We start from the raw sequence: 15,466 nt of genomic DNA, 5'->3' as shown, positions 1-15,466 counted from the left end.
CAGTGATGGCGAACCTATGACACGCGTGTCAGAGGTGACACTCGAACTCATTTTTTTGGTTGATTTTTCTTTGTTAAATGGCATTTAAATATATAAAATAAATATAAAAAATATAAATCTTTGTTTTACTATGGTTGCAAAGATCAAAAAATTTCTATATGTGACACGGCACCAGAATTAAGTTAGGGTTTTTCAAAATGCTGTCACGCTGAGCTCAAAAGGTTCGCCATCACTGTCCTGGTTAATGGTCGATGCTCCACCACTGAGCCACACTGGCTGGGTGCCCACTCTCTTAAATTTCTTTCTCACATGACTTCGTGACACAGTTCTTTCTCGTTTGCCCTCTATTTTTCTGATCATTTTTTTTCCTTCATGGTTTCTTCTCATCCCATCACCCCCTAAATATGTATTCCTTAGGCCCAATTCTATGTCCCTGGGCTGATTGTCCTTTAAACTCCTTATTTAGTAAGTCGCAGTTGGCCTCAAACATCTCTCGGAGTCTTGACTTTATATCTTTATTGCCAATCAATGATGTTCAACTACCATAAAGATACATCCACTTAGAAGTCCTCCCTCTCACTACATCACCACAAAAACAGCTCCTTTTCTCAGCTTCCCTATTTCTGTTCTCATTATTTCTTTCCTCTACTCAGACTTCAGACCTCACACATTTAAAAAAAAATTATTTTATTGTAGGAGACACTTAACATAAGATCTACATTCTTAACAAAATTTAAAGTGTGCAATATAAATACAGAAAGATGCAAATTTTAAAATGTGCAATATGAGTACAATGTTGTACAACAGTTCTCCAGACTTGATTCATCTTGCTTAACTGAAGCTTATGCCTCTTGATGAGGAACTCTCTATTTCTCCCTCCCCCAGCTCTTAACAACCACTGTTCCACTCTTTGATTCTATAAATTTGACTATTTTTTTATTTGTTTCAAATGTGGACGAAAGGGGCCACATGCTAACCTGACAAGCTTAGGGAAGGCCTGCATGGCAGTCTTGCAAACTCAAAGACCTAAAGTAACCACAAAGGATGGTCTGAAATTAAACTTTAACTAAAAGCAGTTATGGTGGGTAGTCACCTCCTAGGCTGGAATCCTTCCTGACAAGGTCAGCCTTTACCTTCACTGAGCCTATCTGTCTTTTTGCATCTATAATAATATACCCTTGAAATGTCTGGGTAACTTGTAACTTCCCTTTTTCCAAACCCCTTGGGGCATAACCTAATGTGCCTGGGTACCAGGACAGATACCACAAATTCCTTCATTGTTATTGTTATCATGTTAATTGTTGACTGTTATATGTGTCTATCATTTTACTCTTCATCCAATCCCAGAGGTTTCCCCACTTTGCTTTCTCCAGCCTCTCTAATCTATCACCAATGGATTTTATGTAACCCCCCTACATCCCCTCCTTTTTTAAAAAAAATATTTTTTTATTGCTTTCAGAGAGGAAGAGAGATAGAAACATCAATAATGAAAGAATCATCGATTGGTTGCCTCCTGCACGCCTCACACTGGGGATCCAGCCCGCAACACGGGCATGTGCCCTGACCGGGAATTGAACCGTGACCTCCTAGTTCATAGGTCGACATTCAAACACTGAACCACGTTGGCCAGGCAACGCCCCCTCCTTTGATTGCAATGTATAAAAATAGATGAAAAACCACCACTCTCTGGAGCATTATCCCAACCGGTTGAGATTCTGCTTCCCGGCAATTGTCCACTGTTTGGCTCAGATAAACTCACAAAAATTCTTTACAGGTTTGAATGTTTTTACGTTAACACAAATGATTAGAGAAAGTTTATTTAGGAAGTTACAGAGGTAGTAAAAGCGAGCCATAGAAGAAATGGGCTAAGGAAACAAGTTACAGAGGCACGGAAGGGCCTTTGGAGCTTAGGAGCGAGGCAAAGGTGACTCACCTGGAGGAGATCAAAGCGGGCAGGGAAATGTAACCAGACAATCAATGGGTCCGTGCTGCCTGTCACTACTTGAGCCAATTCAGCAGAGACCGAGTTGAATCATATGGGAGCCTTTATTCCAATACTGCCGGCAGCACGGGAGAGCAGCCGGTCATCCACAGAAATCTGCTCTGCAGCCCCCCATAAGCCAGCTGCTTATATAGAGTAGGACAAAGATTACGTGGGGAAGTAGGGATGACAGGCCTGGGGAAGTAGGAGGCCGAGGTGGGACTCCGTTGTCTGGGCAACAAGGTTGTTCATCTTTCCATGATAATAGGCAGTTCTTAAATGAGAATGGTTCCAAGGTTGAGTGAGTCCCAGGTCCAAGGTTGACTCCCAGGTCCTGGGGGCATACAACTCCCAGCCAGGTCAGAATGTCCTTTCTTTAACCAACACAAGGCATCATAGTTAACAGAGCATGATTAATATTTCCCATAACCATAGCTAGCCCCCCATATTCTATTTTTGCCCCTAACAGAGAGGCACCCGACCGCTACCGAGAGGGTAGCGCTCGAGGGTAGGATTAATTTTTAAAAAAATATATTTTATTGATTTTTTACAGAGGGGAAGGGAGAGGGATAGATAGTTAGAAACATCAATGAGAGAGAAACATCGATCAGCTGCCTCCTGCACACTCCCTACTGGGGATGTGCCCACAACCAAGGTACATGCCCTTGACCGGAATCAAACCTGGGACCTTTCAGTCCACAGGCCGACGCTCTATCCACTGAGCCAAACCGGTTACAGCGGATTAATTTTTTTTAATTCTCACCTGAGGATATTTTTCCCATTGATTTTTAGAGAGAATGGGAGGGAGGGCTGAGTGGAGGAGGGAGAGAGAAAGAGAGAGAGAGAGAGAGAGAGAGAGAGAGAGAGAGAGACATCGATTGGTTGCCTCCCTAACATGCCCCTACCGGGGCTGGGAGTTGAACCCACAACCCATATACGTGCTGTTTGTGATGCCTACAGTATGAATTCAATACATACTTTCTGAAGGAGTGACCCAGCACCAGCAGTCTTCTACGAACTTGGGAGCTTGACTTCAAATAGAAGAGAAAGAGCATCTACGATCTGCAGAGGGTCCACCCCTGTCTGCTAACTGAGCAGAAAATGCTTTGTAGCGTGAAACGAGACTGAAGTGACACAGGACGTGGCCTGGCAGCCTGGAGAAGGATGAACCCAGCGAAGGGGGAGGCCATGGGCTCCAGCTGTCTCTCGGCCCCAAACTCCAGGCTCATTTAAATAATCTCAACTTTCTGGTGATTGTTTCGGGCTCAGGAGGCCGTGTGGTGAGAAGCTTGTGACCCAGCTAAGCATTCAGCTGGAAGGCTCGGCCGCGAGGTGCCCTAGGAAACGCTCCAGAGACAGAGAGAGGCTGGCAGGCTCGTGCCCAAGAGTCAGGGACTAGCTCTGAGCCTGGGACCATCTGCAGCCAGAGTTCGGGGTGGGGAACATCCCGCCCACCGTGTAAGGACCCCAAAATCATTTGGTCGGCCCTGCCAAGGCAGTGGGGGTGAATTAATTAAATGTTTGACCAAGTATAGGCGGTTAATTGTTCAGTTGATCATTCTGTATGGCCCTCGAATGATGTTATAAATATCCAATGGTCCTTGGCAGAAAAAAGGTTCCCCACCCCTGATAGGGAAAGCATCAAACTAGTTTTTACTGCTTTTGTTGCCACATTTGTCTCCTTCCATGGAGAACCTCCTTCCCACCCTAAATAAGGACCAGGGAAACAAGATAGGAAAAGGGTGGAAGCTAGAGGGGAAATTTTGGTTTAAAAAACTGAGTGTAACTTGGCGGGCGTGGCTCAGTGGTTAAGTGTTGACCTATGAACCAGGAGGTCACGGTTCGATTCCTGGTCAGGGCACATACCCAGGAGGGAGGGATGAGTGAGGGAGGAGAGAGAGAGAGAGAGAGAGAGAGAGAGAGGTGAGAGAGACCCAGTGTGAGGCATGCAGGAGGCAGCCCATCAGTGATTCTCTCTCATCATTAATGTTTCTCTCTCCCTTCCTCTCTGAAATCAATACAAATATTTTAAAAAACAAAAACAAAAAACAGTGTGTGGTCCCACGGTCCATGTGGCACTGGGAAAGCCACTTCTGTAAAGTGAAAGTGGCCCCTTTGAACACAGATGAGTCTGTTCTAATTTCCTATGTCTTTTCAACTTTGTAAGAGGTGAGGAAGGCAAAGATGCATCTAAAGGCCATCTTAGTTACAACTTGGAAATACCATCGTTTTCCTAACCTTCTCAGAGTTAAACTCTTAATAGACATGTAACGAGAGGTTCCCAGGCAGGAGACTAGACGGACTGAATGTAGAAACATATCTAAAGAAGGAAAGAAACTACTGGCCATACTTTTGGGCTCTGTTTGGCAAAGACCAGAGTCTAATGGGGAATCATGGAGACTCACGCAGCCGACTAACAAGGCCTGATGCCATTCTATTTTCAAGTTATAAAACGGATTTCTCTGTTAGTATCTCAAACTCTCCAGGTACCTTCTGCTCATCTGCCTTCCTTATCAGCTTCCTTCCAGGCAGTGCATGTGCTGCTCAGGACGCGTGTGTGTGGGGCCCATTCACCATCTGGTCTTCCTCGCAGGTCTCTGTGAGTTCATGGGTCCAGGTCAGCTCCCTGAGATGATTTCGGGGTGGGGTTCAGTTTCTGAGCTCTGAGGATGAGGCCAGGCTCAGGGTCACAGTGCACTCACCCAAAGGAGACCTGTCTGTGAAGCCGGCTGGTCTTTCTCTGCACAGCTTTGTCCACCTTCAACTGCACCCTTGTCAGCAATGAGTAAAACCCAAGGCAGATCCAGGTCTAGTCAGTTCTTCATTCACTAGCTCCTTCATATCATCCCAAACTGTATATTCTGAGTATTTCTCTTCTCATTTTGCTACCAACACCAATTCAATTAACATTATATAATAATAATCATCTCTACATATAAAAGCCCAAGCGACTGTCAGACTGTTCCACCGGTAGCTATGGTGCACACTGACCACCAGGGGGCAGATGCTCAATGCATAGGCATGGAAACATGGAACAGACTGATGAATCTCAGAGGGAAGAGGGGAGGGGGAAGGGGGGAAAGAGATTAACCAAAGATCTTATATGCATACTAGAGGACCGGTGCATGGATTCATGCACTGGTGGGGTCCCTCAGCCTGGCCTGTGGGGATCGGGCTGAACCTGGCTCTCTGACAGCCCCTGGGGGGTCCCAGATTGCAAGAGGGCGCGAGCCAGGCCTAGGGACTCCACTGGTGCACGAATCTGTGCACTGGGCCTCTAGTAATATAATAAATAATAATAATAATAATAATAATAATAAAAGCTTCTATTTATTGAAACTTCTGCAAGCCCAACAGCTCCACTGAGAAGGTATTATTGTCCCATTCTGTAGATGGGATAATTGGGGATCAGAAGAGGCTAATTTCGGCCTCCAGCTGAGGGAGCTGGGCTTCAAATCTATGTCTGTCTACCTCTAAAGCTTGTGCTTAATTGTTATTTTAAAAATTAAGCTGCATGAAGAGACTAGGGAGACTTCCGAGAACAAGAGTATAGCATCCTCAGTGTATTTTCTGTGTTTCCACATTCCGAAAGTGGACAACAGGATTTTTATTTATTGATTTAAAAAAAAACACCAAAAAAACAATCTGCCTTGATTGGAGAAGGCAGCCTGGCAGTTGTGTCTGTTTGGAGTAGAATTCTAGCAAGGCCCTGGGGGGGGTCCCAGAGGTTTCAGCTTTGACTGCCAGCTTTGACTCTGATACAGAAAAAACTAACCTAGATGCTAAGCAAAGCAAGAGAGAACATAGAAGTGTGTGTGTGGGGCTGGGAGGGGTGGGGTTGGGGAGAACGTGACACACAGTTTGTCCTCCATAGCGTGGCAGTTATAAGGGAGAAGGATCAGTGGCTGCACCCCCTGGTTTGGGAGTGGTTGCCCCACGTACCTCAGGCAATGGTAACATCTTCCCCTACCTTCCTGAACTTGTATGGGAGGATGATTTGGTTTTTTTTTGCCTGGTAATCGGGAAATCTTAGTTAATATTCCATATTTGACCCTTCTGACAGGTCATTTATTCTCTGAAAGCTTTAGTTTCTCTTTCCATGGATTTCTAATGCCTAAATACCAAATACTTCGTTTCTGAGCAATTGAGGTTCTCAACAACCTAGGTATGTGCGTGAAAGTCACACAGGTGACAGTCTGTGGTAGTCAAGGACCGATAACCATGTGGATGTCCCAGGCAGGCCAGAGTTGGGAGCTCCTTTAAAGCAATGCTCTCTATCTACTTGTTCAACATTTCTTTGATAGGAACAAAGAGAAAATAATTTCTATAGTGATCAAAATAAGGAATTTGTTCTAGTATGTTCAAAATAAAATTTATACCACACACTGAATGACATGACATTTAAACTTATTTTAGAATTATTTTTCATTTAGCTTAAAAAATCAACAATAGCTAGGTAGTATTAGTTATCCACACTGAACTAAACATGAATATAGCCAGAAAGTCTTTCAAATGGTGTTTACAAATTCTTTTCTGGCTGGCCAAAATGTCCTCACTTTTTTGGAATTTCTGTTTCCTAGTTTTAGGTGTTTTTTGTTTTTTTTAATTTTCCAAGGCAGACATTTTCCTGGGAGCTTATTTAATTAATGCAATAGAATACAGTTTCGTGCAGTAAACAGTACTGTACTGTGCTTTATTCAGCTTCTGAATTTTAGCTGAAGAAGACAGCAAATTTGAGGAGACTGTCAGCTGGCTGATCTCAGGGCTGGCTACGTTGCCTGTAATTACGTTGCAAAAATATCCTCAGAGATCAGCGGGCATGGGGGAGGCATGTTTTTAAATGTCTCCTGGAAGATACTATGTCAGTAGACAATGAACATGTTGCCGTAATTCAAGGTGTCTCATGAACAAAACCAAGAGGCACCATGTTTCTGATCATTTCAGGAGTGTTTTTGTGTTCCCAGGGCAACTTGGTCAGCTGGTTCATTGGGCTTGAGGCATGGAGGGAAGGCCCCAGGCTGAGAGAAACCTGGGTGTGAATACAGGTCCTGGGGCAAGACATTTAACTCCTCTGAGCCTCAGTATCTCCCTCATAAAATGGCGATAATATCTGCTTTGCAGTTACTAGAGATACTTTTGAAGTTGTAAATGAGGCTATTATTTAAAAGAATACTGTACAGTATACCGTAATACACTGTGTATTAAAACATTGTATAAATAAAAATATTATACAAATAATAACCAACATACAATTGTCCTCTTTCCATTAACCCTTAGTAGCCTTATTCATATTGCTGCTTTAAAGAGTTAGGACTGGAGCTCAGGCTGGTTATAAAATGCCGATTTCTTAAATGTCATCAAAAATAAGGAGAGGGAGTAACTATGTAAAGTAATGGAAGTGTTAATTAACTCGATGGGGGAATCCTTTCACAATGTCTATCAAATCATCACCTTATACACTTTAAATATGTTGTAATTTTATTTGTCAATTATACCTCAATAAAGCTGGGAAAAAAGGCTGACTACTGAGATGGCTAACGCTCAGCATTCAGTATATACTATACTAGAAGCTGGGAGGGGTGGGGTTGGGGAGAACGTGACACACAGTCTGTCCTCCATAGCGTGGCAGTTATAAGGGAGAAGGATCAGTGGCTGCACCCCCTGGTTTGGGAGTGGTTGCCCCACGTACCTCAGGCAATGGTAACATCTTCCCCTACCTTCCTGAACTTGTATGGGAGGATGATTTGGTTTTTTTTTGCCTGGTAATCGGGAAATCTTAGTTAATATTCCATATTTGACCCTTCTGACAGGTCATTTATTCTCTGAAAGCTTTAGTTTCTCTTTCCATGGATTTCTAACGCCTAAATACCAAATACTTCGTTTCTGAGCAATTGAGGTTCTCAACAACTTAGGTATGTGCGTGAAAGTCACACAGGTGACAGTCTGTGGTAGTCAAGGACCGATAACCATGTGGATGTCCCAGGCAGGCCAGAGTTGGGAGCTCCTTTAAAGCAATGCTCTCTACTTGTTCAACATTTCTTTGATAGGAACAAAGAGAAAATAATTTCTATAGTGATCAAAATAAGGAATTTGTTCTAGTATGTTCAAAATAAGGAATTTATACCACACACTGAATGACATGACATTTAAACTTATTTTAGAATTATTTTTCATTTAGCTTAAAAAATCAACAATAGCTAGGTAGTATTAGTTATCCACACTGAACTAAACATGAATATAGCCAGAAAGTCTTTCAAATGGTGTTTACAAATACTTTTCTGTCTGGCCAAACTGTCCTCACTTTTTTGGAATTTCTGTTTCCTAGTTTTAGGTGTTTTTTGTTTTTTTTAATTTTCCAAGGCAGACATTTTCCTGGGAGCTTATTTAATTAATGCAATAGAATACAGTTTCGTGCAGTAAACAGTACTGTACTGTGCTTTATTCAGCTTCTGAATTTTAGCTGAAGAAGACAGCAAATTTGAGGAGACTGTCAGCTGGCTGATCTCAGGGCTGGCTACGTTGCCTGTAATTACGTTGCAAAAATATCCTCAGAGATCAGCGGGCATGGGGGAGGCATGTTTTTAAATGTCTCCTGGAAGATACTATGTCAGTAGACAATGAACATGTTGCCGTAATTCAAGGTGTCTCATGAACAAAACCAAGAGGCACCATGTTTCTGATCATTTCAGGAGTGTTTTTGTGTTCCCAGGGCAACTTGGTCAGCTGGTTCATTGGGCTTGAGGCATGGAGGGAAGGCCCCAGGCTGAGAGAAACCTGGGTGTGAATACAGGTCCTGGGGCAAGACATTTAACTCCTCTGAGCCTCAGTATCTCCCTCATAAAATGGCGATAATATCTGCTTTGCAGTTACTAGAGATACTTTTGAAGTTGTAAATGAGGCTATTATTTAAAAGAATACTGTACAGTATACCGTAATACACTGTGTATTAAAACATTGTATAAATAAAAATATTATACAAATAATAACCAACATACAATTGTCCTCTTTCCATTAACCCTTAGTAGCCTTATTCATATTGCTGCTTTAAAGAGTTAGGACTGGAGCTCAGGCTGGTTATAAAATGCCGATTTCTTAAATGTCATCAAAAATAAGGAGAGGGAGTAACTATGTAAAGTAATGGAAGTGTTAATTAACTCGATGGGGGAATCCTTTCACAATGTCTATCAAATCATCACCTTATACACTTTAAATATGTTGTAATTTTATTTGTCAATTATACCTCAATAAAGCTGGGAAAAAAGGCTGACTACTGAGATGGCTAACGCTCAGCATTCAGTATATACTATACTAGAAGCCCAGCGCGCAAAATCGCGCGGGCCCCACCCACCTGCCCACCGCCCCGCCGCATGGGCGAAGCCCCGCCCACCCGCTCTGGTCTTTAGTGGTTATGGTGTTAGAGCCACAGGCCTTTTATAATATAGATAATACTGCCACCTCCTGTGGGGACGTGTCCTGGGTCCAGCGGTTCCAGCATAATCTTTGTAGTCAGACAGCCTGGGTGGGGCTCCCCTGTGACTCTGCTTTGTCACAAACATGTGTATCTGCCTCAGAAGATGTGGTGTCGCCTCTGTCCTCCAGACTCCAGTGACACGGAACTGCTTGTAGTTTCCAAAAAAACCAGGCTCACTCCCTGCCTATTGTTCCCCTACAGGTGGCTCTTTCTTTACCCACTTTCCAACTCCTGGTTCTCCAGGCTTCCTCCAAGAGTTCCCTGATCCTCCAGACCTGGCTGAGTGTCCTTTCCACCTGCCTGCTCCTGTAGCCACCTTCGATCGACACCTATGGTCACTGTGCTGACATTGCCTAGTCCTTGGCCTCCCTCCCCCTTCACCATTGACTAGCATTTCTGGGTTTCCTATGTGCTGGGCATTCTTAGTATTTTATGTGTATTAGCTCATTGACGTCTCCTAATAATCCGAGGAAATAGGTTTTAGTACAGATGGGGACACTGAAGTTCAGAGAGGGCAAATAACTTGCCCGAGCTCACACAAACACAAACACAAGAGCTGGGATTTGAACCAAGGCCTGACTCCAAACCCTTTGCAGTCCACTGTGAGTTTTCTAAGGGCTTACAGTGAAGGCATATAGTAAATATTCAACAGGTAACAGCTATTATTATTTTGACCCAACCAAATGGTACCTCTGCAGGAAGGGATCTTAACCTCTTGGCACAATACTGCAACCAAGGCCACCGCACACCTGTGTTCTCCACCCCACAGTCACCACCTTGAATAGACCATGTGTGTTTTCAATAAATGACTGATGTGTGTTTTCTATCACACATCTCTGTATTTCAGAGATGTTTCTTTTTCTGTTAATCCTCACCCGAAGATATTTTTCCATCGATTTTTAGAGAGAGTGGAAGAGAGTGAAGGGAGGGGAAGAGGGAGGAGGAGAAACATCCGTGTGAGAGACATCGATCGGTTGCCTCCCGCCTGCCCCAACCAGGGCTGGGGATGGAATCTGCAACCCACGTACAAGCCCTTGACCAGGACCCTCCGGTGAGTGGGCCGATGCTCTAACCCCTGAGCAACACCAGCCAGGGCGAGATGCTTCATTTCCTGTCACACTTTGGCCCCTTTCCACGTCTGAGGGAGGTGGGACAACAGAGGGGCCCAAAACAATAGCTGAAGCTGATTTTATTTGTCTTTTCTCTTTTGAAGCTGCTTTTTGACGAGACACACAGGAACCAACCACCTAAATAAACGTCCTCTTTATTTACCAAATATAATTTATCAGTTATGTTGACATCTGTCAAATCAGTTATAGTAACTATAAATAATTCTCTTAAGACACAGTTCTGTAACTTTTTAAGGATACAAGAGTAAACCAATGTCGCTCCTTGCAGCCAGGCCGAAAGTACATGCGGTTTGTGCAATCAGGGAAAATAAATGAATCTCCCATGAAAGCCAACTTCATTTTCGTGCCGTCTCACCCCACAGTCCTCCCTCTGCTCACACACTCAGGACTGGGGGCGCGCCTACCTCCCTGCCTTTTCAGCAAAGAAGCTCCAGAGCCTTCCAGGGCAGCCTGGCCGAGATGAGGAAGGGGTGAGCGACAGGGCAGGGGTGACTGGGGAGCACAGGGCACAGCTTCAGGGGGCAGAGGAGCTGGTTTTGGTGCCTGTACAAGAAGAGTGTGTGCAAATGTGTTTGGAGACGGGGGACAAGATGCAAGGCCTGAGGAGCAGAGACAAGCCCAGGCTGGTGTTAATGAACTCTGTTGGACACAATTCCAACTAGACAACCTCTACGATTCCTTCCGATTCTAAGGTTCTAGCTCCACTAGGTGGCCTGGGTGGGAATGGAGGGAGAGAGAAGACAGCGTCTGGAGGTATAGGGCAAGTTCCTGGATAAGGCATGGTGTTGGTAAGAGACAAGGTCATTCCTTCGCCTTTCCCTGGAGGTGGGTCCTTCAGGTGACAGAGGGGAGGGTTTCTGGGAAGGCTGTGGATAGAGAGGCTAGAAAAAAACCTGCATCCACAAGGTCCAGACTTTGTACATGTGTGTGGACAGATTTCCGATCTGTTCAGAGTAACATGTGGGTAAGATAGGGACTCCAGTGTTCTCCCAACCTTGTGCTAGGCAGAGAAAAGTAGAGGCAGCTAGTTGATGTCTAGTCTACTAGCTCTGAATCCTTTTTTTGGGTGGCTGGTGAAGAGAGGTAGAGGGTAGGAAAGGTGAGGAAGGGACATTTAGAGAAATGGACACTGGTTGAGCCACGGGGCTGGGAGCTGTAGCTGGGGTCAGCATTTTACACAGGTGGCATCTAGGAGGGAGATCCAGAGGCAGAACCTGGCGTGGTGATACACATGCAGACACAGCGCGGGAACGAAAGGAGCCCGTGGCCTTTATCTGGGGAATGAGGTGAGGTTGGAGCTGTATTTCCCTTCCCACAGGCTGGTCAGTGCCTGGCACAGTACCTAGCACACAGTAGGCACGCAATCAATACTGCTCAATGGGTGTTTCAGACCATGCCTGCGGCAGCACTCCTCGAGGGAGGCCGTGTACTTGTTGAACGAGTAAATGAATGGATGGTGAGTGTGGGCAGAAGCCAAGCGAGAGGACAGCTGATTGCCACGGGGTGACAGAATGAGGGATTTTACGAAGTGACAGCCTTAAGGTGGCCACGTGACCATGTGTCCTCAGGAGAATCAGCAGCAGCGAGACATCCCTGTGGCCCTCCACCTCCCAACCCTTCTCCACGTACCCATCCCTGCCCCTAATCTTGGAACCCAATCTGGTCAACTCTGGGGGAAGGTAGTGCTTAGAGACAATTAGAGATGAAGGTTGAACAGAGATAAAGAATTGGTCCTCTGGGCCCAGAGAGGATATAGATCTTGGCAAACCTATGGGTGACTATGAATCAACAAGGAACCAGGCCACTGCTCATTTCTTCCTGAATGTGACAATCGATTGCAAAAAGATCACTGGCAGGGGCTGGTGGTGCTTACCAGCCGTTGGGCCAGGGGCACGTGCACAGTCTGAATAGTCAGGCCGCCTTAGTCTCTCAGAGAGAGAAGGGCCCAGGCGGAGAGCAGAGGCTAGGATTATATGGAGCCAAGAGCAGTTGTCTCCTGCCTTGAAGTTGGTCCATTTCTAGAAAAAATGTATACGTGTGAGTGAGGGGAAGGGGGGTGGGGGGATATATTTATCCCTCTGTTCAACCAAAAAAAAAAAAAGAAAGAAAGAAAGAAAGAAAGAAAGAAAAAAACACCAGAGCCAACTCACAAAGGGTTTCTCATTAGGGCCAAAGCTAAGTTTGCCAAAACATGATCCAAGATCCCAGACGAAAACCCTGCCCCAATCCAGCTCACCTGGAGGCACCCACCATGAAATTGCACTTGGTGACTGTCTCAAAAATCTACTTGTACTGCTTGCCTCAGTCCCTCTGTCCTGCCTGAATTTTTGCTGTACAAACTTGGCTCAATGTATAAAAATTCCCATTGAAAATAATGAGAATTCGGTATCAAAGTGAAGTCCTAGAAAGAGGTGGGAGTGTGGAGTACGGTGGGGGGAGGGGAACAAAAGACAAAATCCATAAAGAAAGTGCAGAGGGTGGGGAGAAGGTTGAGTGACCAGGCTAGTCCCCGACGTCCGTGTCTCGGTCCCCAATGAGCCAGAGGACATGGAAGCTGAGGGCTAGGAGCCCAGTGCCCAGCAGGTCCCCCAGAGCTGTCAAGTACGGGATGGAGAAGTTGTCGGGGTCCAGGCCCCGGCCCCACATCCAGTGCACCATCCAGTCAGCGATGTACAGGAGAATCAGCACCTGGGGAGACAGAAGGGTTCGGTCTAGGGCCCTCCCTCTCTCCAGGGGGAGCCAAAGGCCACTGGATCGGACCCATTCATGGCATCACAAGGCCTGGCTCTCCACAGTCCTTGTGCTGGGGCAGTTCATCTCTCCACACGGTGACCTCTCTGTTCTCACCCCACAGGTACCACCTTGAATAGACAACCGGCATACTGTGAGCCCTTTAGAGGGGAAGATGCTCTACTCTCCGGGGTCACCCACATCAGCATTACGTTCTGCTCCCTGACTGAAATCCTACGTGCCACAGGAATTCAGCCCTCTCGCCTCTAATTCTAGGTCACCCTATTCTCGGGTCACTCCAATTCCCGCCATGCTGGCGTCTCCAGGAGCTTGGCAGGGGGCAGGGGCAGGAGTTGGCTTTTCAGAGCGGGATTTCTCCCCGGAGCCGAGTGGAATTAGAACAGTGCTGGAGACGGCTGTCCGCACAGTCGTCTGCGTCACAGCTGATCGTCCCAGGCTGGCTTCCTCCTGACCCTCCCCATTCTGCTGCTGTGGCTCAAAGAACGCAAGTGTGTTTTAATGTTAGTCTTAGCAAAGCAGAATCACGAACAAGTCTGCTAGACAGAAAGCAGACAGTGCACAGCAATTTGAAAGACACTTTGGATTACCTGCCACTCCGATTTTTCTCTGTGCCCTTGCGTTCTCGCCATTACTACAGACAGCTAAGAAGGATCTGGATTAGAAGCCTGCTAGTGGGCCCAGGACCAGCAGCAGCAGCTGGAAGCTTGTTAGAATGCAGTCTCAGCCCCCTGGCCCCTCAATCTCCTAAATCAGAATCTGCATTTAAACAAGATTCACACGCAGGTTTAAGTTGGAAATGCATTTAGATGCGATGGGCAGGCCCACATCTTCTACGTGCTCTGCGCCCTCCCTCACAGGTGGGCTCCCTAAATCACTGCACCTGGCTGAGAATGAAAAGGGTTTTAACGGGAAGGCTCCAGCACAGTCATTGGGGAGGTTTTACCCTTGACTGTACTTTGCAAATGCTGCGGTATGTAAATTCCGCCCTAAGGGGCGCAGATGCAGAAAGCAGAGACTCTCGCAGGATAAAGAAACTAGAATTGATACCTATTTTTAGGCAAACTTGGTTGTTCTCCTGTCTTCTCTCCAGGGGGCCGGTGCTTACAGTTCTAGCACCCTTCACATTCCCCCTCCCCTGCACAGCTGCCCGGTACTCCTGTGGCCCTGGCCCTGGCCCTGACCCTGGGTGAGGGCCAGCCCCTCCCCCCCATAACTTCACGCCCTTTTCAGCAGAGCCCCAAATGAAGAGCGTGGCAGGAGGACTTCACGCTCTGGAATGGAATGGCAGCAGCTGTCCCTACATTCCAGCCCCTAGCAGGCCCTGGGACACACGGCTGAGGAGGCAGCAAAGGATCAGGAAGAACCTTTCCGGGGATCAGTGCCAGGCCATGCCCCTCCACAGGCCTGGAGAAGAGGGCAGAGATGGATAGTGAGCTAAGGCTTATCCTTCCCAATGCAGGCCAAGGGCTAACCTCCAGCCTCAGACCCTCGCAAGGGACTGTGGTGACCTGGGTGACTGCATGTGGTGGGTTCTCAGCCCGGCCCTTGCCAAGGTGTCCCAACCCACAGCCTTTCTCAAGGTGGGGGTAAGGGGTGCAGGGATAAGTGATGGCCAATAGGGACTGGTTAAATGAAATTAGGGAGCCTCTCTAGAACAGAATAGAATGCAGCTGTGAAACATCAGGGTGCTCTTCTCTTTACATGTTGATGTGGAATGATCTCTGTGATAGACACATAGTTATGTGAAAAAGGCAGGGCTACCTGTGTGTAAAAGAAAGAGGGAAGTAAAAAAAAATAGGTATGTTTGCTTATATGCATTTGAAACAGCTTGGAGGGCATATAAGAAATGGATACATGGCCCTGACCGGTCTGGCTCAGTGGATAGAGCGTCGGCCTGCTCTATCCCAGGTTCGATTCCAGTCAAGGGCATGTACCTTGGTTGCGGGCATATCCCCAGTGTGGGGTGTGCAGGAAGCAGCTGATCGATGTTTCTCTCTCATCGATGTTTCTAACTCTCTATCCCTCTCCTTTCCTCTCCGTAAAAAATCAATAAAATATATTTTTAAAAAAAGAAAGAAATGGATACATGGATGGCCCGGGAGGAAGAGAACTGGATGGCTGGGGGTGGGGGTG

General features: G+C 46.2%; 1 protein-coding gene across 4 annotated transcripts in view; it reads right to left on the bottom strand.

Moving 5' to 3' along the window:
- Positions 1-10,696: 10,696 nt before the first annotated feature.
- Positions 10,697-15,466, bottom strand: part of SLC41A1 (solute carrier family 41 (magnesium transporter), member 1) — a 26,438-nt gene continuing 21,668 nt past the window's right edge. For all 4 annotated transcript variants that reach the window (XM_005885252.2, XM_014532556.1, XM_014532557.1 and 1 more), the window contains one exon: positions 10,697-13,270. In XM_005885252.2, coding sequence (XP_005885314.1) covers positions 13,085-13,270 — 186 coding nt within the window. In that variant the 3' untranslated portion in view covers positions 10,697-13,084. The remainder of the gene's footprint in view (positions 13,271-15,466) is intronic.

This window comes from Myotis brandtii, unplaced genomic scaffold (assembly GCF_000412655.1).
Source record: "Myotis brandtii unplaced genomic scaffold, ASM41265v1 scaffold898, whole genome shotgun sequence".
Taxonomy (NCBI): Eukaryota; Metazoa; Chordata; class Mammalia; order Chiroptera; family Vespertilionidae; genus Myotis; species Myotis brandtii.
This window is presented reverse-complemented; position numbering and strand designations above follow the sequence as displayed.